The sequence below is a fragment of the Chlorocebus sabaeus genome, chromosome 24 (genome assembly GCF_047675955.1).
Source record: "Chlorocebus sabaeus isolate Y175 chromosome 24, mChlSab1.0.hap1, whole genome shotgun sequence".
NCBI classification, from domain to species: Eukaryota; Metazoa; Chordata; class Mammalia; order Primates; family Cercopithecidae; genus Chlorocebus; species Chlorocebus sabaeus.
The window spans coordinates 26,965,468-26,992,549 of NC_132927.1; the positions used below are offsets into that span (position 1 = coordinate 26,965,468).

The 27,082-nt window shown below is 34.4% G+C and overlaps 1 protein-coding gene across 5 annotated transcripts in view; it reads right to left on the minus strand.

The window, feature by feature from the left end:
* Window positions 1-27,082, minus strand: part of MAP4K5 (mitogen-activated protein kinase kinase kinase kinase 5) — a 106,776-nt gene that overhangs the window by 44,064 nt on the left and 35,630 nt on the right. For 4 of the 5 annotated variants that reach the window (XM_073010969.1, XM_073010970.1, XM_073010968.1 and 1 more), the window contains 8 exons: window positions 21,175-21,265; window positions 20,646-20,710; window positions 17,440-17,495; window positions 11,463-11,510; window positions 11,331-11,373; window positions 10,329-10,401; window positions 4,106-4,237; window positions 2,036-2,098 (listed from right to left, as the gene is read on the minus strand). In XM_073010969.1, the coding sequence (XP_072867070.1) occupies window positions 2,036-2,098; window positions 4,106-4,237; window positions 10,329-10,401; window positions 11,331-11,373; window positions 11,463-11,510; window positions 17,440-17,495; window positions 20,646-20,710; window positions 21,175-21,265 (571 nt within the window). Of the gene's footprint in view, window positions 1-2,035; window positions 2,099-4,105; window positions 4,238-10,328; window positions 10,402-11,330; window positions 11,374-11,462; window positions 11,511-17,439; window positions 17,496-20,645; window positions 20,711-21,174; window positions 21,266-23,466; window positions 23,611-27,082 lie in introns of all 5 variants that reach the window. The other variant, XM_073010973.1, reaches the window with a different exon arrangement.

Consider the following 27,082-nt stretch of genomic DNA (forward strand, 5'->3'; position numbering starts at 1 on the left):
TGAGACTATTTAAATCCCAAAGAGACTAATTAATTTCTTAGAAAAAAAGGCAAAGAGGAGGTAGCAATTTTAGCAACCAGAAGGGTTTTCTGCCACCTTCACTGATGAAGTGGGGAAAAGGAGAAGACATAAATTAAAGGTATCACATTTTGATTATTGATAAATGACACAAAAAGGTATTTCTACCATTGCCAAGATTCCACTGGAGAGAATGGACAAGAACTAAAGGGATGAAATAACCATATTTATCAGCAATGACAACCACCACACAGCAGTTCTGTGCAGAGAAATCAAATCACTATATCACATTTGATGGCTCGTGACAGAGATAACATGGAGTCAGACAGTATCGGGACTGGCAAAGATTCTCCAATGGTAACAACTGCTCTGAAATCTGACTGTGAATTTAGCATTTATAGCGAACACTCATTCATTCCTGAATGAATATCAGTCATTTCTGCCATAAAACCATTCAGTTCCAGATGTCTAGGAACTTAGGGCAACAGGAAATAGGAAGGACCCAGTGTCAATACTGTTAGCAGCAGAATATAAACTCCTTTCTCTACACAGTGTGATTTGCTGTTCTTTCCTGTCATCATCCCCAGAATGGCTGGAGTCCTAAATAAAATAAGACAGACTACTGAAACATAAAGCAGTGGTTGAGAACCTGTTTGTGGGGACGGGCCTCTTAGAATCTGAAATAAGCTATAGACTGTCTTCTCAGAAAAATGGATATACATACAGAATTTTGGGGGCTCACAGATCCTCAAAGATCCATGTAATCTAGATAAAGAATTCCAGAATTTAAGAATTCGGAAACTTACTCTCACGGCTTCTTTTATTAAATGTATGGGGAAGATATTACCAGAAAAATAATCTTTAATTTGTATTAACCAATTGATGACATCTTTTTGGACTATAAAGATAGGTAAACTGCTTTACTTTGTAAGAGAAAGAAGAGATCAAGATGAAAATAAGTAATAATCATTTTGAGTATTACAGAAGGAAGAGAGGGAAAAACCAACAGAGACTGATTTTAAGTGTCATGGTATCTGGGAACCCTTTTCATATCACCTTCCATGAAAGTCAATGTGAAATTAATGGAAGTAAAGGAATACAGGGCAAAAATAGATGATTCTTCAAAATCTTCATGTATTCACTTCTAATTCTTTCCTCACCACATTTCTTACCCAATCTGCCAAAGAGCTAAGAAAGGTATTGAATTTCATGAGAATATTGGATTATAAAGAACACTGGGCCAGGTGAGGTGGCCCACGCCTGTAATCCCAGCACTTTGGGAGGCCGAGGTGGGTGGATTACGGGGTCAAGAGACTGAGACCATCCTGGCCAACATAGTGAAAACCCATCTCTACTAAAAATACAAAAATTAGCTGGGTGTGGTGGCACGTGCCTATAGTCCCAGCTACTTGGGAGGCCGAGACAGGAGAATCGCTTGAACCCAGGAGGCAGAGGTTGCATTGAGCCAAGATTGTGCCACTGTACTACAGCCTGGCGATAGAGAGAGACACTGTTGCCAAAAAAAAAAGAAAGAAACACTGGGCTGGGCACAGTAGCTCACATCTGTAATCCTAGTACTTTTGGAGGCTGAAGTGGGAGGATCTCTTGAGGCCAGGAGTTTGAGACCAGCCTGGGCAACATAGTGAGACCCTGTTGCTACAACAAACAAAACTTAGCCAGGTGTGGTGGCACATCCTATAGTCCCAGTTACTCAGGAGGCAAAGGAGGGAGGATCTCTTGAGCCCAGGAGTTTGAGGTTGCAGTGAGCTATGATCATGACACTGCACTACAGCCTGGATAACACAGCAAAATCCTGTCTCAAAGAAAAAAAAAAAAAAGAAATATCAGAAAAGAAATCTAGATCCTTGCCATAGGTCTGCAAGCAAATCAGCTGTGTAGCTTTGAGAAAACTGCTTAATGTCTATGAACTTCTGTTTAATCATCTATAAAATATGGGAACTGAATCTATACCCCTTTCGATTGTAAAATTCTATAAAACATATATTCTTTAACTCACCATTTTGTTTTGTCCTTTAGTTTGGGAGGTTGAAAATTACTTTTTGACATTAAGAAGAGAGCCCTGAAATAAAAATTATAGTTAAAGAACAATATCAAAATTACTACATCTAACAATTAGAATGAATACTCTGTAATGAATTTATACAAGACTACCACATAAGTGGGCAATGATAAAAACTACTATGGGATATAGAAATTAAATTTTTAATACTTTATAAGCCTACAAAAAATTTCTCTTGACTACAGAGAAGATTTTTAAATTTCCAACAAGCCCTTATTCACAAAGCAAACCTACCGAATATTGGAAAAGAGTTTTCCTACTATACTGTTACATACGTAACCCATATTATATCTAAAGCACATATCTATATAATTGTATATAACTCTCTAATACATAGAGATGACATGTTCCCCTAACATTAGGTTGCATATTTAACCAAAGACTGGCTCCATATTTCTTTTGGGTGTACAGGCAAATTATATCCATTTCCTGATTGTTTTCCTTTTTTGGACAATGGTTTCCCATATTCTCTCAGTATATTAAATACACAAACCAATCTACAAGAGAACTTTGTCTATAAACTCATGTGTGACCCATTTTCTTGTGGGCTATGGGGGTAGTATGATAGAGGATTTAAGAAGTTCTAAAATGCTCTATTTCAGCATTTCCTACAAAAATCCCAGGTTTCTAAGCAAATTCCTTATTCTTTTTTAGCATAAGAAATACATTTTTCCTTTTTAAAAATTAAATGATTCAAAGGAAAAATTTTAAAAAATCTATACTCCCACCATTCTATTATTTAAAATTTTCTAATCTTTAAAAAAATGTTTCTAATGTTTTTAGTCTTTATCTAAATGCTTACCAATTACATTATATTTACATTAGTATTTATAATTTTTTTCACTAATAATCAATTTTCCATTTTGCTTTGGTTCATATATATGTAACTGCTCCCCTTAACTGCTAAATAATTAGATTAGCAATTGACCAACTACTACATATTTAGATTTTTTCCCTTGTTATCCTGAAATGCAAAATTCTTAGCATTTTCTTAGATTATTTCTGAAGTATAATCCCCTAAACAGTGGAATCACTGAAACATTTGTATTGTCCTTAATAAATAACATCAAAGTGTTTTCCAAAAGGTCTGTACTTATCAGCATTCTAGCTAAAAGTAGGTATCTTTTAATATATATTATCTTTAGCTGCTTATGAGGTCAAATAGATTCCCATATCTGGTACTTGCTCATAAACCTTAATCTATCTTTTGCTTGTAGTCTTTGAATGATTTCCTTATATAATATATATTAATCAGTTGCCGATTATGTTAGTAAAACTTTCGCCATTCTGTTAATTTTTTTTTAGCTTCATATCATGTATTTTTAAAGTGTCACTTTTAGCGTAATCTATCTTTTCCTTCAAAGTATCAAAAAACTTTTCAGAAGCCCTCAAATATTTTTTTCTGAGACAATACATCCTAGAATGTAAATGACAATTATATTCAGCACAGACACCTCTTTATTATTCCTCGACAAAATAAAAAGAAACAAAATCAAATATAACTAGAAAAGTTTCATCTGCATTCTATCATTTACTTATAATTCCACATAGGACAAAAAAAAAAAAAAGAGATGAATTGATAAAAGAATGAACAGGAAGACTCAAAAAGTCTTAAAAGAATGTTAACTGTCATATCCTAGTGCGATTATTAAGGGAAATTTGTTTTATGGAAAAGCTTCAAACAGTATGGACAATTTACTCTTATGTTGTTTTAGGAGCAGCAATACAAGACAGGTTTTTTTTTTTATTTTAAAGACTAGTCAAGTACAGTAGTGAGAAGGAGAAGAAGAGCAGAACAAGGAGCTTGATCTGTAATTGTGAAAAATGAATCGAGGTAACTATCTTCGGACTAGCCCACAATAGGTTTTGGATGAGATTATCCCTAAATCCCGTACAACACCTTTACTATTTTTCATTCTCAAAAATGAGCTTGATGCTGAGTTATCAGCATTTCACTTTCCCCATAGACTTGATCAATAACTGGATAATTATAAATAATGAGAACACCTCATTGGGTGGAGATCAAACATAGGTGGTTGAAGTTCTCCAAGTTCAATTGCTGTTATTCCTACTGCCCAGATATCACAGAGTTGGTTGTAGCCACCATTCTTCTCTACTGCTGCAACTTCTGGGGCCATCCTAGAAGGAATCAATGAATACAACATTTTTGTTGTTAAATATTGATCTGAATCTGTTACTTCCTGTTATAATCACTAGGCTTGTTGGAGGGAAGGAGGCTAAGACGTGTTTACTACAAAAGAAGAAATATTACTAAGTAAAGGCTTAAATCTCTATTTCACACACATACACACTTTTAAAACTAATTAAGAATCTTGAATGCCCTCCTCTGAATGTTTATGTTCTAAGGAAAAATCTTGTTTTAGTTTAGTTTCTGTTTTTGTGAATCTTGTTATATAATATACAAAAAGAAAAAGAATACTTAAATCCCTGTGAAGGTCGAAGAAAAGTTCCCAAAGGAGGTGAGACTTCTAAGTAAGGTGGGGAGCCTGGACATTTCAGTGAGAGGAAATGACTACAAATTTAGGGAGACCAGGAAAGTTGACACGACAGTGCTCAATGTATCACCTGCAAACTGATAAGGGGCCATACATTGCTGGTTACCAGTCTGTAGTAAATACAGAAATGGAGAGTAAGCATTTATGCTTGTCCAAATGCATACATTCATTTTTATCTTATTTTACAAATAAGTCTGTAATGCACAGGAAGTAACACATGGTTTGAGAAAGTCTAGAAAGTATTTGGAAAAGAAACCTCAGAAGTAGAGGCTAGATTATAAATCATCTACTGATTAAACAAAAAAGGTTAGACTTTATCATGAAAATGATGGGGACCCAATGAAAGATTTAATTACGAGGGCAAACAATCTAAAACTTCATGGCAAGATGAAGGATAGTGTGAAATCAGGTGAAACCAGTCAGGCAGACATGTTAGAGGTCTGTTTCAAAAATACAAGGGAAAAAAAAACCCCAAGAACTTTTCAAAGGCAGTAGCACAGGGAACAGAATGAAAGGGGTTAACTTAAGATATAGATCTGAGGAGGAAATGCTTGTGGATATTGAAATAGAGCTATTATTGAACAACTGTTGAATATACAGAAGACTGAAGGGGGAGTTATATGTTTGGGAATCAGTACTGTAGAAGGCATCTGAAGTTATAAAGTGTAGATGATACTGTTCAGGGGAAATATTCTTTTATCTTTTCAAACGTTTACTAACTTAACTTCAATTAATTTGAATTGAATATCCACAAGGGACAAGTTGCTTTTATATGTACTTAGGCTACAAAAAGTTATATTAACACACTGTCTCTCAAATTAAATGTGGTTAGGATATAAAGTATGTATACGAAAAATGTGAACAGGTAGATGTGTACTATATGCAAGTGCTACAAACATAATAATGGATATAGGAGTAAGGAGAAGTAAACAATCACCATGGAGCAAGATAACTGAAGGCAAGTTTCACAGAGGAAAGAGGCTGAGGTGCAGCCCAGAGAAAGCAAACAGGATTCATCTCCTCTACCCACTGGAATCAGTTAGTGGTGGTGGCTAACCAGAATGTCAAGTTGACTATGACTGTTGCACTTCCTGGCTCAGGGGGAAACTGTATTCAATCAGTTGGCCATAGCTATAGAATGGTAGAGAGCGTGGCCCTCTTAAGAATGGGGATAGCTTAAGATAAACACAGAAAAACGGTAACTTAGGGAAGCAGTAAAGAAAGCTAAAGTAGTAGTATTTCACCTGATACAGTCAGGGTACAAAAAATAGACAATTTAGACTAGAAGAGTATTCACAAAAAGGACAGTCATAGAGAGTGAGGGACTCTGATGTGACGAAGGAAATCCTATAGGTTATCTAACCCACCTATATCTTCATTTAACTTTTATTTAACTGATACTTATTGAGGCTTTTTTCCCGTTAAAGTGATACATGTTGACTGAAAAGAATTTGGAATATGTGAAAAAATATGGAAGAAAACAAGTTAAGCATGATCCCACTCAAAGAGAGCTCCTGTTTCACATATTTTCATCCATGATTTTTACACACACACACCTTTTATAAAATGGTATCATATTGCATATACTACTTGGAGTCCTGCTTTTTAAAATTAACAACATATCATGAACAGTAGCATATTATTCCACTGAACTGAATAAATGTAATTCCCTTAACTAATTCCTGTTGTATATTATTTTCCCTCAATTTTTATCATTAAAACAGTGTGATAAAGCTTATCATATATAAATCTGTATGCCTCTCTAATAAATTACTAGATGTGGAATTACTGAGAATAAAGAAGATAAACATTGCTTAAAGTTACTGATAAACATTACCATCAAATTATGCTTCAAAATTGTTCTACCAATTTCTTTTTTTTTTTCCTTCAACTTTTAAGTTCCAGGGTACATGTGCAAGACGTGCAGGTTTTTTACACAGGTAAATGTGTGCCATGGTGGTTTGCTGCACAGATTAACCCATCATGTTGGTATCACTATTAAGCCCAGCATCCATTAGCTATTCTTCCTGATGCTCTCCCTCCCTAACCCCTATTCTACCAATTTCTACTCTCACTGCCAAATATTTAGTAATAGTAAGTATGCCCATAATTCCAAACATTTTCCAATTTGATAGAAAAAAGTCATTTAATTTGTTCATCAAGGGAAACATTATTCAGAATATATATATTTTTAGGTTAGTCAAGTGAAGCACTGAGAGCAAAGAAGGAACAAAGAAGTCTGTAGGGGTTGCATGCCCCTAGGCATGACCTGCAGGCCATTACTTAATGTAAGAAACATGAGAAAACATTTACATTTCCCTATTTACTTCAAAGACATGAAGTAATTCACATTGGAGAAAAACCCCATGAATGGAAGAAATTTGGTAAAGCCTTGAGATTCTGCAGTTCTTTTCAAAAACATAAAAGAACTCATAGTAGAGAAAAATCTCATAATAATGTTAGAAATGTGATAAAGCCTTTGGATATTAGAGTTACCTTCATAACCACAAAAGTGCTCATACTGGAGAGAGACCCTATGAATGTATGGAATATGTGAAATAATTAAGTTGTCTTAGTTGCTTTCAAAGGGCTCATACTGGTGAAAAATCTTTTACATGTAAGAAATATGGTAAGGGAGTTTTTCTTTCTAGTTCCCTTCAGAAACATGAAAGAAATACTACTAGACAGAAACCCTATACATGTAAGAAATGTGGTAAAGTCTTAGTCATTTCTGCCCCATGTGAAGACGTGAAAGAACACATACTAGAGAGAAATCCTGTGACTATAAAAAATGTGGTAAAGCCTTCAATCAATACAGTTCCCTTAGAAGACATGAAAGAGCTCATACTGGAGAGAAACCCTTTGAATGTCAAAAATGTGGTAAATCCTCCAGTCATTTCAGTTGCCTTCAAACACATGAGAACTCATACTGGTGATAAACTTTATGAATATGAAAAATGTGGTAAAACCTTCAGACATTTCAGTTCCCTTCGAACACATGAAAAAACTCATACTGGAGAGAAACTCTATGAAGGTAAAAAAAAAAAAATGTGGTAAAGCCTTTAGTCGTTTCAATTACCTTGAAACCATGACAGAATTCATACTGGAGAGAAACCCTATGATTGTAAGACATGCAATAAAGCCTTCAGATATTCCAGTTCTGTATGTAAAACATGAAATAAATTATACTTCACAGAAATCCTGGGAATGTAAGGAATGTGGGAAAACATTCAATTATCTGAGTTATCTTTGAAAACATGAAAAAAATTATACTGGAGAAAAACCATATGTATATGAGAAATGTTGTAAAGCCTTTGCATGTTCCAGTTTCCTTTGAACACATAAAAAAACTCATACTGAAGAAAAACCTATGAATGTAAGGAATATGGGAAGGCATGTATTTTTGCCACTTCCCTTTGAAAATACAAAAAACTCATATTGGGGGGAAAATATGCATGTAAACAATGTGGTAATGTCCTCAGTGTTTCCAGTTCTAGTTGAAGACATGAAAGAAGTCATTTCTGAAAAACCCTGTAAACATACGGAATGTGGGGATGCCTTTGTTTCTCTCAGGTACATTCAAAGACACATGATATGTACACACTGGAGATGAATTTTTTAAGAATGTATTCTTCATCTAAATCCTAGTACTTGGCAAAACAGGTAAGTTTCCATTTTAATAATTATTTCAAAAGTCATCTGAGAATGCCTATTGAAAACAAATCTTATAAATTTAATTTGGAAAGCCTGATGCAAATTAAACATTGACTAATGCTCAAAACATGCACATGAATGAAATGTTATACAAATTAAAAATATATTGTGTTTATCAGTGGCTCATTCTTAATGAGGATCTCTGGACTATTGATTTCCACTTATTTTCCATGAAAATATTGAGGTGAGAATTCTGTAGACACCCTTTAAGTGACAGTTAAGTGAATTCAATATGTAGTGTTTTTTTGTCAGTTAATAAAAATTTTTCTTTATATTTCTAAAAGGTTGTTGGATCTATGTATGGATGAATTAAAAATGTATTTCTAATATATAGGTAAGATTTTTACGTAGCTTTTTAATTGGTCTGTGATTAATGTGTCATTGAAAACTGAGTCTTTGTTAATTTTGGGGATTTTCTTACTGACCTCATGTGAAAAGTTTTGGTTACCCCTCACCTATTAGATATATTCTACCTTTCTTTTTTATGGAAAAAATACTCTCTTTTGACACAAATAAGTCTTTGCCACTTTTTTGGCTAATAGAGTTGGTATTAGAAAAAAAAAGAAATCTGTAACTTCTTGTGATCCATTATCATACTTTATGATACCTAATATGTATTATTTTACTAATCGCTTCTAATGAGACATTCTTTTTATCGACTTAAAAGAACTTACATATTAAAAATATTAAACCTAGTTTGGCATATTTTAGACAATATTTCCTGTTTTTTTACTTGCCTTTTAATTTTGTTTAAGCTGGTGGACATACATAAGTTTTAAATTTTCATGCAGTTAAATCTATCAGCATTTCCTTTTAAGGTTTTATGCTTTATGGCCAGAAAGGCTTCCTCAGCTCTTAAAGCAGATAGTTACTGATGGCTCTTTTGGTTTCACTTTTATACTTAACTATTTCCACACACCATTTTTTGACATCAGGTATGAGATACAGAGCTACTTAAATTTATTTTCAAATAATAAATTATCCAAACACTGCACATTAAAGAATCCAAGTTGGCCAAGCACGGTGGCTCAAGCCTATAATCTCAGCACTTTGGGAGGTGGATCACTTAAGTTTTAGACCAGGAGTTTTAGACCAGCCGAGGAGTTTTAGATGAAACCCTGTCTCTACAAAAAAAATTACAAAAAATTAGCTGGCTGTGATGTTGCATGCCTGTAGTCTCAGCTATTTCGGGGGCTGAAATGGGAGGATCATCTGGCTCCGGGAGATCAATGATGCAGTGAGCTGTGATTGTGCCACCACACTCTAGCCAGGGTGACAGAACGAAACACCGTCTCAGAAAAAAAAAGAAGATAAAAAAAGAAAAGAATCCAACCTTTCACACAAACTGCAAATGTCACCTTTATAACATTCACTATTTTAAATATTAAGGTTTTGTTATGAGGCTTTTTATTTCTATCATCTGTCAATAATGAAAGCAGTGTTTTAGAAAGATTATTTTGTCAGTAATCAGTGGAATGCACTAAGAGTGGGGTGGCTGGTAAGACTAATAGTAGGTAGGATGTAGGAGTTTTAACAACCAGGAAGAAGAATCCTAGATTAAACTTAGGTGATGGGTCAATAGGTGCAGCAAACCCATCATGGCACACGTTTACCTATGTAACAAACCTGGACATCCTGCACATGTACCCCGGAACTTAAAATAAAATAAAGTAGAAAAGTCCTAGATTAAAATAGAATAAATGCCAGAAGAAAGGGTAAGAAAATTACAGGAGGCAAATCTTTTGAAAATTTCACACCTAAGAGTCCTCTCAATATAAAATCATATAGATAGTGAAAACTATTAACACTTCAACAGAGGGAAGGCTGAACCATGAATATAAGCATCAAAGTTCCCTAACCCAACCAGAACTTATGATAATATCAAGGAGCACGCAAATCTCCCTACTTTTAATAATCACTTCTATTATCAAGTATCGAGGATGATCACTAAACCATGAAGAAATGAAAATGGATCAAATTCAATCACAGTAATATCTTACCAATAAGGGGTGCCAATGAAAGATTTTCGTTTTGCAATGGTAGCTGTTATTTTTGCAGCCACACCAAAGTCAGCTGGTGAGGAAAAAACCAGAAAATTTTAGTTCTTTACAATACATCAAACAACATTTTCACTTTCACCCTTAGGCATGGCAGTATTAATAATTCAAATATTAATGTTAGAAAAATGTACATAAATTGAATACCGAAATCTCTTCTTGCTTAGTCCACAACACACTTATTAAAAAAAATTTATTGGCACTTTACTAGAATGAAAATGTACTTTATTAAGAATGAAGTTAACAAAAAATATTTTTATTATATACACAATGAAGTTAATTTGGGAAAAAGAGAAAAAAAGCACAAAAAATAAAACACATGGGAAAAATACACACCTATATTCCTTTTATCCTAATATAACAAGGATAGCATTCTGGTACTTTTTTTTTTACAGTCATTTTTTCTATGTATAAACTTTTTAAGTGTTGTAGTTAAACATCATTGTATTGTAATCCCTGCTACTTGGGAGGATTAGGTGGGAGGATCGCCTGAGGCCAGGAGTCCAAGTATACAGTGAGCTATGACTGAGTCACTGTACTCCAGCCTGGATGACAGAGTGAGACCATCTCTTTCAAAACAAACAAAATAACACATAGAAATACGTGGTTGTAAAATACTAAATAAATATCCAGTCCATTTTTGTCATTTAACACACCAGATTTTACTCTTACAAATTCATAGATATCAATGATTGAATAGATTTATCACAGTTTAACAGTTTTTCTATTGCTAGACTTATGTTTGCATTTTTTCTACCATAAGTAATATTATCGTTTATGCTTCAGTGAATATGGATTTTCCATCTTTAGGTTTAATTTCCTTAAAATGAGTTTTGGGAGTAAAATTACTGGATCAAAAGTTAAACATTATTGCGACTCTTGATATGAAAATGAAAAGTGTATAATGTTAATTCTCATTTAAAATTTTATAAAAATTCAACATACCTAATTTTACATCGCCATGGTCTGTCAATAAAATATTAGCACCCTAGAACAAAAAATACAAATACTATTAAATTAGCATCATAAAATTTCTTCCAATAGAATTGGCAATTTAAATGTATTAAATGAACTTACTTTGATATCTCTATGCATTTTGCCTTTAGTATGCAAATAGGCAAGACCCTAAAAGTTAAAAAAAAAAAAAAAAACAGTATCAGCAAAACTGTAAATGTGACTCCTAAATTTTCTACTTAAATTCTTATCGAATAAGAAAAACTAGACTGTCTATTTTGGGGAGAAAAAACCCAGGTAAGTAAATCAATGTTTACTATATTTTAAAGGTTTGTTTTTGTTTTTGAGACAGAGTCTCACTCTCTTGCCCAGGCTGGAGTGCAGTGGCAGCGATTTCGGCTCACTGCAGCCTCCATCTCCTGGGTTCAAGCAATTCTCTTGCCTCAGCCGCCCAAGAGACTGAGATTACAGGCATCCGCCACTATGCCTGGCTAATTTTTGTATTTTTTAGTAGAGGTGGGGTTTCACAACTCCTGACCTCAAGTGATCCACCCTCCTCGGCCTCCCAAAGTGCTGGGATTACAGGCGTGAGCCACCACACCCAGCCTGAAGATTTCTAATTTATTTTCTGATAAACATCAGAAATATTTCACTAAACACAATCAAGACACCGAACATATTCATTACCCCTAAAAGTTTCCTTATGTGATGCTCCTTTATAATTTTCCCATTCTTCCCCACAACCCTCACAAACACTGATCTGCTTTCTGGCACTATAGATCAGGTTTTCAAAGTTGTTTGACTATTCTAGGTGTTTTGCATTTCCACAGCAATTTCAGAATCAGCATGCCAACTTCTTTAATAAAAAGCCTTCTCAAATTGTGATTGGAGTCGCACTGAATCTATAGATCAATTTGTGAAGAATTATCATCTTAACAGTATTGAGTCTTCTGGTCTGTGAACATGGTATAGTTCTCCATTTATTTGGGTTTTTAATTTCTCTTGGCAGTTTTGTAGTTTTCTGTATGCAGGAGTTAATGCATCTTTTATCATATTTACCCCTAAGAATGTCATATTCTTTATGTTATTATATGTTGTATTATTTCAACTTCTGATTGTCTGTTGCTAGTACATAGAAATCTGATTGATTTTTGTATATTGGTAGTGAATATTACAATCTTTCCAGCCTCACTTATTACTTCTAGTAGCTACTTTGTAGATTTTATTCCATTTTCTATTTAGATGATGACGTGGTCTGTGAATAAAGAGAGTTATACTTCCTACTTTCTAATCCAGATGCCTTTTATTTCATTATTTTCTCTTTTTGCACTGGCTGAAACCTCTAGGACAATGTTGAAAAGTAAGCAGTAAAGGCAGACTTCATCATCTGTTTGAGTGAGCTTGGAGGAAAAAACATCCCGTCTTTTACCATTAAGTATGATTTTGTCATAGATTTTTCACACATACCCTTTATCAGGTTGACCAAGTTCCTTTCTATTCCTAGCGTGTTCAGAATTTTTTATCAGGAATGACTGTTGGATTTTGCTAAATGCCCTTTCTGTGTGTATTTAGATGATAATGTGGTTTTTCTTTTTTAGTTGTTAAGATGAAATGATTTTTGGATATTAAACCAACACTGCATTCTGGAATAAATTCTACTTGTTTACGATGTATTAACTTTTAAAATATATTACTGGATTACCTTTGCTAAACCTTTTATATTTAATGTTTACACCTAGGTTTATGAAGAACATTAGTCTGTAGTTTTGTTCTCTTGTAAGATTGTTGCATAATTTTGGTGTCAGAATAATGCTGACTCAAAATGATTCGGGAGTTATTCCTCACTCTTCAATTTTCTAGAAAGGTATATATAGGATTGGCATTATTTCTTTCTTGTATGTTTGGTAGAATTGACTGTATGGCACCATCTGGCTTGGAGTTTTCTTTGTGAGAATACATATAGGATTATTCAGGTTACTTATAATTGAGTGAGCTTTGGTAGTTCTTATCTCTTGTTGAAACTGCCCATTTTATCTAAGTTGTAGGCTTTATTGGCATAATACGGTTCGTAATACTGTCTTGTTATTTAATATTTGTAAATTCTGTCTTGACATTCCATCATTCATTTCTGAATCTGACCACTTGTTTCTTCTCTTTTTACTTTTTTCCCTAATCAATCTGTCTAGATGTTTATCATTTTTATTGCTCGTCTCAAAGAATCAGATTTTTATTTCATCGATATTCTCTATTACTATTTTTCTCCTTTCCATTTCTTTTATTTCTAATCTAATCTTTTTTTTTTTCCTTTCTCTGCTTACTTTGCATTATATTTGCTCACCTTTTTCTAGCTTCTTAGGTGGAAGCTGAGAATACTAATTTGAGAGTTTCTATTTAGTGCTATAAATTTCCCTGTAAGTACAGACTGAATATGCCTTATCCAAAATGCTTGGGACCAGAAATAATCCAGATTTCAGATTTTTTAGTACTTGTAGAATATATACTGGTTAAGCATCCCTAATCAGAAAATAGAAAATACAAAATGCTCCAATGAGCATTTTCTTTGAGCATAATGTTGGACTTTCTTAAACATTTCTTGTAGGATGGGTCTGCTGGTGATTTTTTCTTTCAGTGTTTGTAAGTCTGAAAAACTCTACTTTGTCTTTGTTTTTGAAAGAGATTTTCTCTAGGAATAGAATTTTAGGTTGACAATTTCATTCCAGTACTTTAAAGATTTTCCACTGTCTTCTCACTTATTTCTAACAATAAATCTTCTTGTCTTTGTTCTTTTGTATATCACGAGTCCTGTTCTGAACGCTTCTAAGATGTTCTAACCAAATAAGCAATTTGATTCATGTGTCTTAGTGTAGTTTTTTTTCATGTTTTTTTTTTCTTTTTTTTGTGCTCAGGGTTTGTTGAGCACTTTGGATCTGTGGGTTCATATTAATAGTTATCATCAAATATGGACAATTTTCAGCCATCTCCCCTTTTCAGTTTGTCTCCCTTTTCTCTTTCATTTTCCTTTTTTCTCTTTGTCCCTCTGTTCTTTTTTTTTCCCCCCCTCATTTTTGTCCCTTTTTTTCTGTTGTCCCTTCAAGGACATCAATTATAGCCATATTAGGCCATTTGAAATTGTCCTACAGCTTAATGATACTCTACATTTAGAAAAAATTATTTTTTCTTTCCATGTTTCATTCTGAATATTTTCCATCTCTATGCCCTCAAATTCAAACTAATATACATTTTTTGCAATATTTAATCATCTATTAATTTCGTCCTTTGCTAACTCTATCAGACACTGTGGTTTTCATCTCTAGAAGTTTGACTTGGGCCTTTTTTATACCTTCCATATCTCAACTTGTTAAGCATCTGAAACAGTTATTATAACTGTTTTAAAGTTTTTGTCTGCTAATTCTAGCATCTCTGTCAGTGTGGGTTGGTTTTACTGATTTTCATTTTATTATGCTTCTTTGCTTGTCTGGTAATCTTTGAGAAGACACCCAACATTGTGCATTTTACTTTGTTGGGGCTGTATATTTTTGAATTTTCAAAAATACTCCAATACTCTGAAGTACTCTCCAATACTCTACCTTAAATACTCTAACTGGCTTGGGACCCCACCTGGGTTCCTTCTCCCTATACTGTGGCCTGAAAACTTTCCAAAGGCCATAAGCTGGGGCATTATATGGCTTCCTTGATTTGTTTCCTATTTTTCAGGCCTCACTGTCCTTCATTACCTGACTTTCAGTTTCTTGAAAATCACTGTTTCATATATTTTGCCTACTTTATTTGATTGTTTTGGGTGGCATGGTAAATCTACTTCTTGTTACTCAATTTTGACCAGATATGGAAGTTTATCTGCATAATAGAATTTTAAAATTGGAAATAATCTTGGAGGTATTCCCTTCCTAAGCTTCATATTAGGTTTTTTTTAAAAAATTTTTTTCTGTATTTTTTGTGGGTAAATAGTAGGTATATATTTATGGGGTATTTACTTGGTAAAGGCATGCAATGTGAAATAAGCACATCATGGAGAAAGGGGTATCCATCCCCTCAAACATTTATCCTTTGAGTTATAAGCAACTCAATGACACTCTTTGTTATATTAAAACATAAAATTCAGTTATTATTGACTATAGTCACCCTGTTGTGTTATCAAATACTAGGACTTACTCATTCATTCTTTTTTTTGGTACCCATTAATCATCCCCACTTCCCCCGCCACCATATCAAATTCCTTCTCAGCCTCTGGTAACCATCCTTCTACTTTCTATGTCTATGAGTTAATTGTTTTGATTTTTAGATCCCACAAATAAGAAAGAACATGTGATGTTTGTCTTTCTGTCCCTGGCTTATTTCACTTAACATAAGGATCTCTAGTTCCACCCATGTTCTTGCAAATAAGCCTCATTTTATATACTCACGCATCACATAATACGGATGCATACATTCTGAGAAATGCATTGTTAGGCAATTTTGTTGTGCAAGTATCATAGAGGGCACTTGCATAAATATGGATGGTATATACATATAGCCTACTAAACACCTAGGGTGTATGTATAGCCCTATTGCTCCTAAGCTACAAATCTGTGCAGCACATTACTGTACTGATATTGTAGGAACTGTAACACAATGGCAATTACTGTGTATCTAAACATATCCAAGCATAGAAAAGGTACACTAAAAATATAGTATTAAAACCTTATGGGACCACTGTTGTATATGTAGCCCACTGTTGACCAAAATGTTATGCAGTGCAGCATTGTATTTTGGGAACTAGAACTATATAAATGGTTAAGGTCATAAACCAGCGCCAGAGTACAAATCGAACTTTGGTTTTTTTTTTTTTTAATTTTTCACCCCCACTCAGTACTTTGTTTAATACTTAGGGAAACAATGAACTCTGGAAATTAAAATACAAAGAAAATGAATTTGTCAATAATTCCCTGCTACGAGTGTATGATTAAGTTTGTATTTTATGTAGATACAATAAAGTAGGTTTCTATGTTATACAAATGTTACAGGAATATACACACACATATATACATATATATTATACATCTCTCTCTCTCTCCATATAAATATATATATGTCAGATAAATTAATCTGATTTATCTCTAAGATTTGGCAGTGGTTATGTCTTTTAAGGTATGTGGGAACCAACTCTTCAAAACTGACTAGAACTTTTTCCTAGGTCAGCCCACTCTCCCATTTTGAAAAAGATGAAAGAACAACGCATAGAGTATCAATTTCATTTCTAAACAAACTACACAATCTAGGAAATGTAGGGATAGAAGCATTAATTAACAATTATCAGTTGTAAATTACAAAAATACAAACCACAATCACTACTACTTATTCCCTCCTCCTAATTTAAATGCCTTAAAGTATATGAACAAAATTGTTAATTACTAATTTTCTCAGTGAGTAGTCTTTCAGGGCACTGAAAAAAATAAACAAATTGGGAGAAATATCACATACTCTATATCTTTATTGAATATTCATAACCTATTTTAGCATACTTAAAGTTCTCACAGGCCCTGAAGTAAAGAAATCTGTTTAATGCAATGTTAACCAAACTTACAAAAAGAGATTCTGCTATCAATAACACCTGTTAATATCACATAGAACTAGGGTTTTCAGATAATGCCTTGGGTTAATGCTGTGCTAATTTATTTTATTTCAAGAGAAATAGTAAAAGCCCCTATGTCTCATGGAAGAGATTCCTTTTACTGCCATAAACTTGAAGAGAACACTTAGACAACTTGTTACAGTTGAGAGGTTTGGTGATTCATTCTTGAAAACCATTTACACAACTGAGGGCCAAGTGCTATAAAGCAGAATACCTCACATGACCATGGTGTGCATCAGCATCAAAGTGGAAGTCCACATATGATCACTGTATATGTCGGCATCAGCTTAAATGAATTCATGTGATTCATTCATGAAAGAAAAATAACTAGTTTTACAGAATTATAAGAGATTAACAGAAAAATCATTTTGTTTTACCCTTTCCCTTTCTCTTTAAGACAGACTACCATTTTATAGTTATCAATTGTCAACTTAGAATTGCCTTTCTAACTACATTAAGAAAATACAGTACCTGTAAAGTTTCTCTGCATACATAGGCTATTTGCAATTCTGATAATGGTCCAGTAACTAGAAAGAAAAAGAGAACACAATGTTGTACAATTAAACCTAACAGATTAAAAACTGTCTACTTAAAAAATGACAAACTAGGCCAGCTGCAGTGGCTCACACCTGTAATCCCAGCACTTTGGGAGGCCAAGGCGGGTGGATCACGAGGTCAAGAGATGGAGACCATCCTGGCCAACATGGTGAAACCCCGTCTCTACTAAAAATATAAACATTGGCTGGGTGTGGTGGTGTGCACCTGTAGTCCCAGCTACTTGGGAGGCTGAGGCAGAAGAATTGCTTGAACCAGGGAGGCGGGAGTTGCAGTGAGCTGAGATCTCACCACTGCACTCCAGCCTGGCAACAGAACGAGACACAGTCTCGGAAAAAAAACAAAAAACAAAAACCAGACAAACTATTATAAAACAACTTCCATTTATATAGTTGGATGACTTCTCTTCTGACTGTGAGGATGTATTATTTTTGTCATCAAGAGACAAAAACGAAAGGTAACACTGATAATTTTTTCAAATGTACTTTAAAAATAAAAGATTTAACTCCATATAACTTTGGTCCGTGAAAATATTAAGCACTCATGTGCAAAGCATAGTGGTATGCATCATAGGAAGATCTATAGAAAGCAAACCTGAATAATTTTTCAAAAATGAAGAAATACATATAACTAATTAGTGTTACAGAGAAATAGAGAACCATAAAGAGATTGACTGTTCCAATACATAAAAAGGCATCATATACTTTTTTAAAAAAGACCAAGATGCTATTTCTTCAGCATAATTCTTTACCACACCTATCAAAACAGAGAGGCTTGATCTAGTACCTTATCTAAGAATTTAAAAAATAACTATGTCACTTTTGGCAACCAGATCTCTCCCTAATATGAAATATAAAATTCTTCTTATTTCAAGAACTCAACCAGAGGTTTTGTGACTATGCCTTTCAATACCATGAGAGTAATTCTGGGGTGGTATCTGCTGACAGTGAAACCAAATCAGGTAATCATGGGTATTCTTCACCTACAGAAATATTCTACTGCAAATTTTAACCACTGGCTCTCTTTACTCATTCAGGAAAATAAACTTCTGATTCTTAGTAACATGATAAATAGTAGTAAAAGAAGAAAAGTCACTTTATTAACAACATCTAATTATAAGTGTAGATTTTCTTGATTATTATGCTATCTAGTATACTAACTACCAGGATGGGTACTACTAAGGTTCAATTTAATTCAACAAATATCAGGTTTAATAAGAGAAAGTCAAAATTTTGTGAAAAAATAAAATTAATGTTTCAAAGCTATTCTTTAAACTTAGAAGTTGCAAAAAAAAAACAGCCAGCTATATAGTTTGATTTTATCCATATAGTCGTAAGAGTGCTCTCATTTTATAAAAATGTAAATGGATAAAAATTACAATTACTGAATAAAAACTTTTCATAGAAAAGACAGCTATTTATTTATTTATTTATGAGAGTCTTGCTCTCTCGCCCAGGCTGGAGTGCAGTGTCATGATCTTGGCTCACCCGCCTCCGGGTGCAAGTGATTTCTCCTGCCTCAGCCTCCCAAGTCGCTGGGATTACAGGTGCCTGCCACCACGCCCAGCTAATTTTTGTATTTTTAGTAGAGATGGGGTTTTACCATGTTGGCAATGCTGGTCTCAAACTCCTGACCTCGGCCTCCCAAAGTGCTGGGATTACAGGCATGAGAAGATAGCAATTCTTTATAAAATCATAGAAAAAAATTAAATCCAGTGGCACAGAGAATTTTAAATCTATATGCATAAGAGATAGCCTGAATCATAATAATCTGTGTATTTGTAACAGTTATGTGATGTCAAACATTTTTGTTAATAAAGAGGTAGTGATCAGTGTTTAGACATCAGTCAGAATTTTTGTTGTTATGGATTATTTGTTGTGACAAAATTAGATAATTATGACATTTTAAAATTGATAATTAAGTACTACATTGATAAGCTTTTATTATAATTTAAAAATTTACTTCTGAGCTTTGCTTTCCCTCTCCTGTGGTAATGACTTAATCAACTGGTAGGTATTCTTTCATTCTGCTATACATTTACATTGTATATTTATACTTATAAGAATATAATTTTTAAAAGCCTAAGTATGACCAAGTATGTTATACATACTCTTTCATGATTCAATTTTTCCATTTAAAAACAAGCCTTAGGGATATATACCCAGGTCAATAATTACGAAGTAACTTCATCTTTTTAAGTGCCACACAGTATTCCACATTACAAGTTGAAGAGTAGTTTATTTAACCACTGCTCTATTGATTGACATTTTAAAACTAAGCTCTGTAGTTACAACCTATTATTTGAAGTGAAATAGCACTTCTGTTTTTATATCTACTGTGGCTGCATAACTAAACTGCATAACTAAAATTTGATAAGGTTTCCAATATAAAGATTTCAGCATAGAAACTTTAAAAATATTTCACATAATTCTTCAAAACGAATTATAAAATGAGTAGCTGCAATGGGAGTTTTACTATCCCATATCCATGTTAAAGAAGGAGAAGAAAAATTATAAGGATCTACGTTTAGTCTCATAAATTCTAGAAATTCAAGAAATTGCCAGCAGCAACAAAACAAATTAAAAGCTAAACAGTAGAGCCAAAACTAAAACTTTCTAAACAGTATTAGAATGTAATGTCAAATTCAGCTCAGAAAACTGCCTAAATTAATGGAATACTAAATAAAATACTCGAAACTTTAAAACATACATATTAATACAAAAATATTACAGTAACAAGTAAATTGTTTTTCTGGTTAGCAGATTAAGTTATTAAGACAAACATGTAACTTCCTTTCTGTGAGTTACCCCTTGCATTTTAATTTTTTTTTTACAAGGAAATTTAGAAGTTTCATTTGTAGATAAAACACTTTCCTAGAGATTATATTTAAAGAGTAAAATTTGGATTATATAAATATTTTTGCATTTCTCAGTTCGGGCTCAGGCAAGTTTAATTGACTAACCAATAAAAAATAAGTATCAATTTCTGTTATGCAGTGCTCCGGGAACAGAAGAATGCAAAATAGTAAGTCTACCTGTTAATATCCGTGGTTAACTGGAAATATCAAACAACAATCATTAAAACCAAAGTCTGTTTAAAATGTAAAGTCAAATTAACAGTACCATGGTAAATATCTTGAAGTGATCCGCCACCACAGTATTCCATACAAATCCATAGTTTTTCCCGACTAATATGAAAAAGAAAGAAAACTGTATTAGCTAGTAATCCTCTATCACTGAAATACTCTGAGGCTCTCACTCTTTAGCACACCAAGGTTCAGGATGGACAGCAAAGTGCAACAGGAAACTGCCATGCAATCTTGCTATAATATACAGAAAAGCACATTATTTCAGCTTTGTTCTCAACTTAAGTGGCTTAGAATATGATCAGTTTTATAAGTTAAAACACTTACTTGTAATCACTTATAATGTTGCATTAAAATTGCCAGATAAGGTACAACTGTAAAAATGGGAGTACCATTATTAATATATAATAGGGGAAAACCCTAGAAATAGGAAGACTCTAAAAAATTTAGAACTTTGCAGTGTTTAAAAACATACATATATAGTAGCACTTGCATGGAAGGGAGAGAGTGTAGTAGCAAAGAGTATATAAAATACAGAGAGAGATGATGCTTTTTTTCCCTCTTACCTAAGGTAACTCCCAAAGTAGGCAACGATGTTACAATGTTTACATTCTTTAACCATAAATATTTCTTGTTGAATCAAAGAAAAATCATCTCCTGGAAAACAAAATAAGTTGTTTATCATGTTACTCAAAATCTCTACATATGAAAAGAAGGAAGGAAAACTTTACAATAAATATTAGAGATGAGGAATTAGGCATTCTTAACACTTCAGTGAAAATGCAAACTGGTAGAATCTTTCCATAAAGTCAGAAGTCTTTAAAATATACAGAATCTTTGAACACACAATTTCACTTACAAATTTTTTTTTCTTAGGGAGACATGTACAAAGACAGATGTTTACTACAGTATGGTTTAATAATGCAAGAATGGTTAAATAAATTACATTACAGTGTATTGTGACATGAAAATAGGTTTATATTATGTGAAAAAGGAGATTACGTATTATTTTAGTATAAAGAAAAAGTATTTCAAAAGTAACTTTGCTTTCTTCCTTTTTGGTCTGTATTTTACAATTAGTCTATCACAGAGTCATATAAGTTAATTAGAAAAAGCTACATTAGGCCCGGCACAGTGGCTCACGCCTGTAATTCTAGCACTTTGGGAGGCCAAGGTGGGCGGATCACTTGAGGTCAGGAGTTCGAGACCAGCCTGGCCAACATGGTGAAACCGTGTCTCTACTAAAAACACAAAAATTAGATGGGTGTGGTGGTGGGCACCTGTAATCTTCAAACTTGAAAAGCAACTTCCAGTTTAAAATCAGTGGGCAACACAGTAAGCCTCTCTTCCCCCCACTAAAAAAAAGTTCAGTGGTGTCCAGACAGACTCTGGCTCTAACTCAAAGTCATCTTAGAAAAACATACAAGGCCAAGAATGAAAAACTCAGCAATTAGGTCTTAGATAAATAAACAAAATCTTCACACAAGTCAGAGATATTTTTTCCCTTTATACTTTCAACTTTTCCAGTTCAAAACCAAAATAGAGCTTTAAATATTCTTGCCATGCCATTAAAAGCTTTTAAAGAACCTATCACTACTGATGTGGTTTAAACATATATTTAGCTTCATACAAAAATTAGCTGGGTGTAGTGGCAGGTGCCTGTGGTCCCAGCTACTCAGGAGGCTAAGGCAGGAGAATTGCTTGAATCCGGGAGGTGGAGGTCGCAGTGAGCGGAGAGCGACCACTGCACTCCAGTCTGGCGACAGAGTGAGGCTCTGCCTCAAAAACAAAACAAAACAAAAATTCACACATATATTTAGTGTAACTGTTAATATGCCACATTTATTTGTAATCATTAGAGCATTTTTTTAAACAGTCAATTCATGTAAACATTAACTGATAGTTCAGTTACAGAATTTCATGTGAACAATTTTAAAGGGTTAGGGAAGCCAAACAAGGGTACAATCTTCTAACTGAATGAATGTCTGAGAGAAAACCTTTAAAGATAATCTAGCTTTTATTTGTAAACTGGGAAACCGTGTATTACATAAATGGTCACATATACCCTAAACACAAGTGCACAGATGGCAACTTGTTACAACTGAAAATGTACTTCTTAATGGTTTGACAATAAAAGAGGATCGAAGGAGATAATCCAAAATAGAAGATGATCTCCTGTCACCCATTATCAGTTTAGGCAGAAGCTGTAAGCCCTGGAGGTAACAGTAGAAAGTCTGCCTACCTAGGTGCAGACGAAAGGCCCTGCTTTCTGTGTTCACTCACGGGAACCAGAATACTTTCTTCTTTTATATCACTCCTCCATCTGAGCCTTTTCCATCATAGCATTAAAACAACTTCTTTATGCATGCTAATTTCCCTCAAACGGGCTAAATTCTAGCCCATCTTTCATGTTTGAAAAAATATGAATTATAAAGGAAAGAAGAGTAAAGCAGCACATAATTTTGTTAATATATGTGTATTAGTCCTTTTTCACACTGCTATACAGAACTACCCAAGACTGGGTAATTTATAAAGAAAAGAGGTTTAATTGACTTACACTTCCGCATGGCTCAGGAGGCCTTACAATCATGGCAGAAGGGGAAGCAGGCAAGTCTTACATTGTGGCAGGCGAGAGAGTGTGTGTGTTACAGGAACTGTCAGACACTTACAAAACCATCAGATCTCATGAGAACTCACTATCATGAGAACAGCATGGGGGAAACCACTCCCATGATCCAATCACCTCCCACCAGGTCTCTCCTTCGCCACCTGAGAATTATAATTCAAGATGAGATTTGGGTGGGGACACAAAGCCTAACCATATCAATATGTTATTCTTTGGATTCCCACCTACTCACTTTTAAATGTGCACAGAAGCCTTATATCTGAGCTGTGCTGAAAAATTCTTCAGTTAAGTCTGGGATTTAGAACAGATTTTCTCACACGAGTAGCTTCACATATGGTGCCTAACTTCTCAATCGTGTGTAAATTCTTAAACTGACCTGTAAAAGTCAATAATATGGCTGAATTAATACTACTAGTAACAAACTACTACCTCTTGGTAGTAGTTTTGAGTTCTGAGTTCCACCCGCAACTGTGTTCCCAGCAGCAGGTATGTGAGGTTTCTACCACGGAAGGTGAGATCTTGGTGAGAGTGAATGACAACTTTTCACAGCTGTAGCTGGAAGCAAGAATTCCCAAGCACAGGTTATTAATAACTCAGATGTTTGAACTCCAGCTTCAGATATATTCTTCATATATCTGCTTCACTATTATATTATTTGAAACTTTAATGCAAAGAGAGTAAAATCTTCTGTGAACTGAAATTATACCACGGAAGAGACTTACATAAAGGTAATATTTTGGTAGCTTATCCTGAGAGGTAGGTAAGCTAAATATGGTTATCATAGATGTAGCTATTCTTTGATGGCCTACATCAGCCTCATAAAAATAATCTGAAATTTGGATAGTTGGTTTTATTCTTTTAATTGGGTGATATGCCAAAATAATATTACTTTCCACTGAGATGTGGCATAAAATCCACTAGGTTCAGAGAACTTAGGCTTGTAGGTTCCAGCCCTGTTGCTCACCAGCCTGGGCAACATAGAGAGACTTCGTCTTCACAAAGTAATAAGCTAGGCATGGTGGCACGCACCTGTAGTCCCAGCTACTCAGGAGGCTGAGGTGGCAGGACTGCTTGAGCCCAAGAGTTTGAGGTTGCAGTGAGCTATAATCACATCACTGCACTTCAGACTGGGGAACAGAGTGAGGGCCTGTCTCCAAAAAAAAGGTACTTGCTTAAAGAAGAGAAATTTTATTCTTCACACCCTGGTAATGTAAGGATGAGACTAGTTGAGAACCACAGAGCCCCTTATCTTATCTTCAGTTTTGACTATATACCTATTATTTCCATCTGAATGTCTTGCTAGTACCTTACATTTAATATGTCCTAAAGTACCAATATCTTTTCTTAAAAACCAATATTATTATTATTATTATATTATTATCATAATTATTTGAGATACAGTCTCGCTTTGTCACCCAGGCTGGAGTGCAGTGGCGTGATCTTGGCTTACTGCAACCTCCATCTCCAGGGGTTCAAGTGATTCTTCTGCCTCAGCCTCCCGAGTAGGACTACGGGCATGCACCACCACACTGGGCTAATTTTTGTATTTTTAGTAGAGACGGGTTTCACCATATTGGCCAGGCTGGTCTCAAACTCCTGACCTCGTGATCCGCCTGCCTCAGCCTCCCAAAGTGCTGGGATTACAAGCGTAAGCCACCGCACCCAACCCAATTTAATATTACTAAGACGTCAATACTACCCAAAGTGATATAAATAGCTACACAATCCCTGTGAAAAATTCTGGTAACTTTTTTTTTTTTTGCAGAAATAGAAAATAATTATTCTAAAATTTGTATAAAATTTAAAAGACTCTCCATAGCCAAAACAATTTTGAAAAAGAAGAACAAAGTTGGAAGACTCATGCTTCCTGATTTCAAAACTTACTAAAAGCTACCCTAATAGAAACAGTAGGGTACTGGCATAAAGACAGACATATTTAAAACCAATGGAATAGAACAGAGAGCCCAGAAACAAACCCTCACGTAGTACATGGTCAAATGATCTTCAACAAGGGTATCAGGACTACTTGATGGGGAGAGGGCAGTCTCTTCAACAAATGGTGTTGGGGAAACTGGATATCCACGTGCAAAAGAATGAAGTTGGACCCCTGCCTTAAACCATACACAAAACTTAAAATGATTTAAAGATATAATTGTAAGACCCCAAACTATCAAATTCCTAGAAGAAATCACAGAAGAAAAGCTTTATGACATTGGATTTGGCAGTTATTTCTTGTATATGACACCAAAAGCACACGTAACAAAAAACAGATGAAACTACACATGAAATTAAAAAATTTTTGTTCACCAAAGGACAAAATCAACAGAGTTGAAATGGTAACCTATGGAACAGGAGAAAATATTTTCAAATCTTGTATCTAAGAAGGGTTTAACACCCAGAATATATAAAGAACTCCTACGACTCACAACAAAAAATCAAATAACCTGATTTTAAAAATGGGAAAGGACTTGAATATAAATTTATCCAAAGATCACCTGCAAACAGCCAAAAAGCACATGAAAACATGCTCAACATCATTAATCAGAGAAAAATAAAACCACAATGAGATATCACTCCACATCCATTAGGATGGCTACAACTAAAAAAAAAAAAAAGCAGAAAATAAAACTGGTTAGAGGTGATGTGGAGAAGCTAGGACCCTTGTACATTGGTGTTGATATTGCAAACCAGTGAGACTGCTACAGAAAACAGTGTAACAGTTTCTCAACAAGTTAAAGGTGGAACTATCACATGACCCCAATAATCATGGTTTTAGGTTTATATCCAAAATAACTGAAAATAGGATCTCAAAGAGAGATTTGTACACCCATGTTCATAGCAGCACTATTTCCAATAGCCAAGAGGTAGAGGCAACCCAGTTTGACAGAATGTCTATTGACAGAAGAATGAATAAAACTGTAGTATATGAAAAATATCCAGACTTAAAAAGGAAATCCTGCCATATGCTATAACATAGATGAACCTTGAGAACATTACACTAAGTGAAATAGGCTACTCAGAAAAGGACAAATACTGTATGATTCCACTTATATGAAGTATCTAAAGGAGCCAAATTCATAGATACCAACAGAATGGTGGTTACCAGTGGCTGTGGGGGGGCAGCAAAGAGGAGTTGTTGTTTAGTGAATATAGAGTTTTAGTTTTGCAAGATGAAAAATTCTAGAGAACTGTTTCACAACAATGTAAATATACTTAAAACTCCTAAATGATGCACTTAAAAATGATAAAGACAGCTGGGCTTGGTGGCTCACATCTGTAATCCCAGCACTTTTGGAGGCCAAGGCAGGTGGATCACCTGAGGTCAGGAGTTCAAGACCAGCTTGGCCAACATGGTGAAACCCTGTCTCTACTAAAAATATAAAAAATTAGTCGGGTGTGGTGGTGGGAGCCTGTAATCCCAGGTACTCGGGAGGCTGAGGCAGGGGAATGGCTTGATCCCGGGAGGTGGAGGTTGCAGCGAGCCAAGATTGTGCCACTGCATTCCAGCTTGGGTGCCAAGAACAAGACTCTTGTCTCAAAAAAATACAAAACAAAAACCAAAAAAACAAAAATGGTTAAGATGGTAAAGTTTATGTGTTTTTTACTGAAATTTAAAAAATATTAAAATGTGAGCATAGCCTAATTTAATCATTTCACTACAGTTGGATGTTTAAATGAATATATATATATATAAATTTCTTTCTTTTTTGAGACAGGATTTCATTCTGTTGCCCACGGTGCAATGCAGTGATGTGAACATGGTTCACTGAAGCCTTGACATCCTGGGCTCAAGTAATCCTCCTGCCTCAGTGTCCTGAGTAGCTGGGACTACAGAAGGAGGCTGCCAT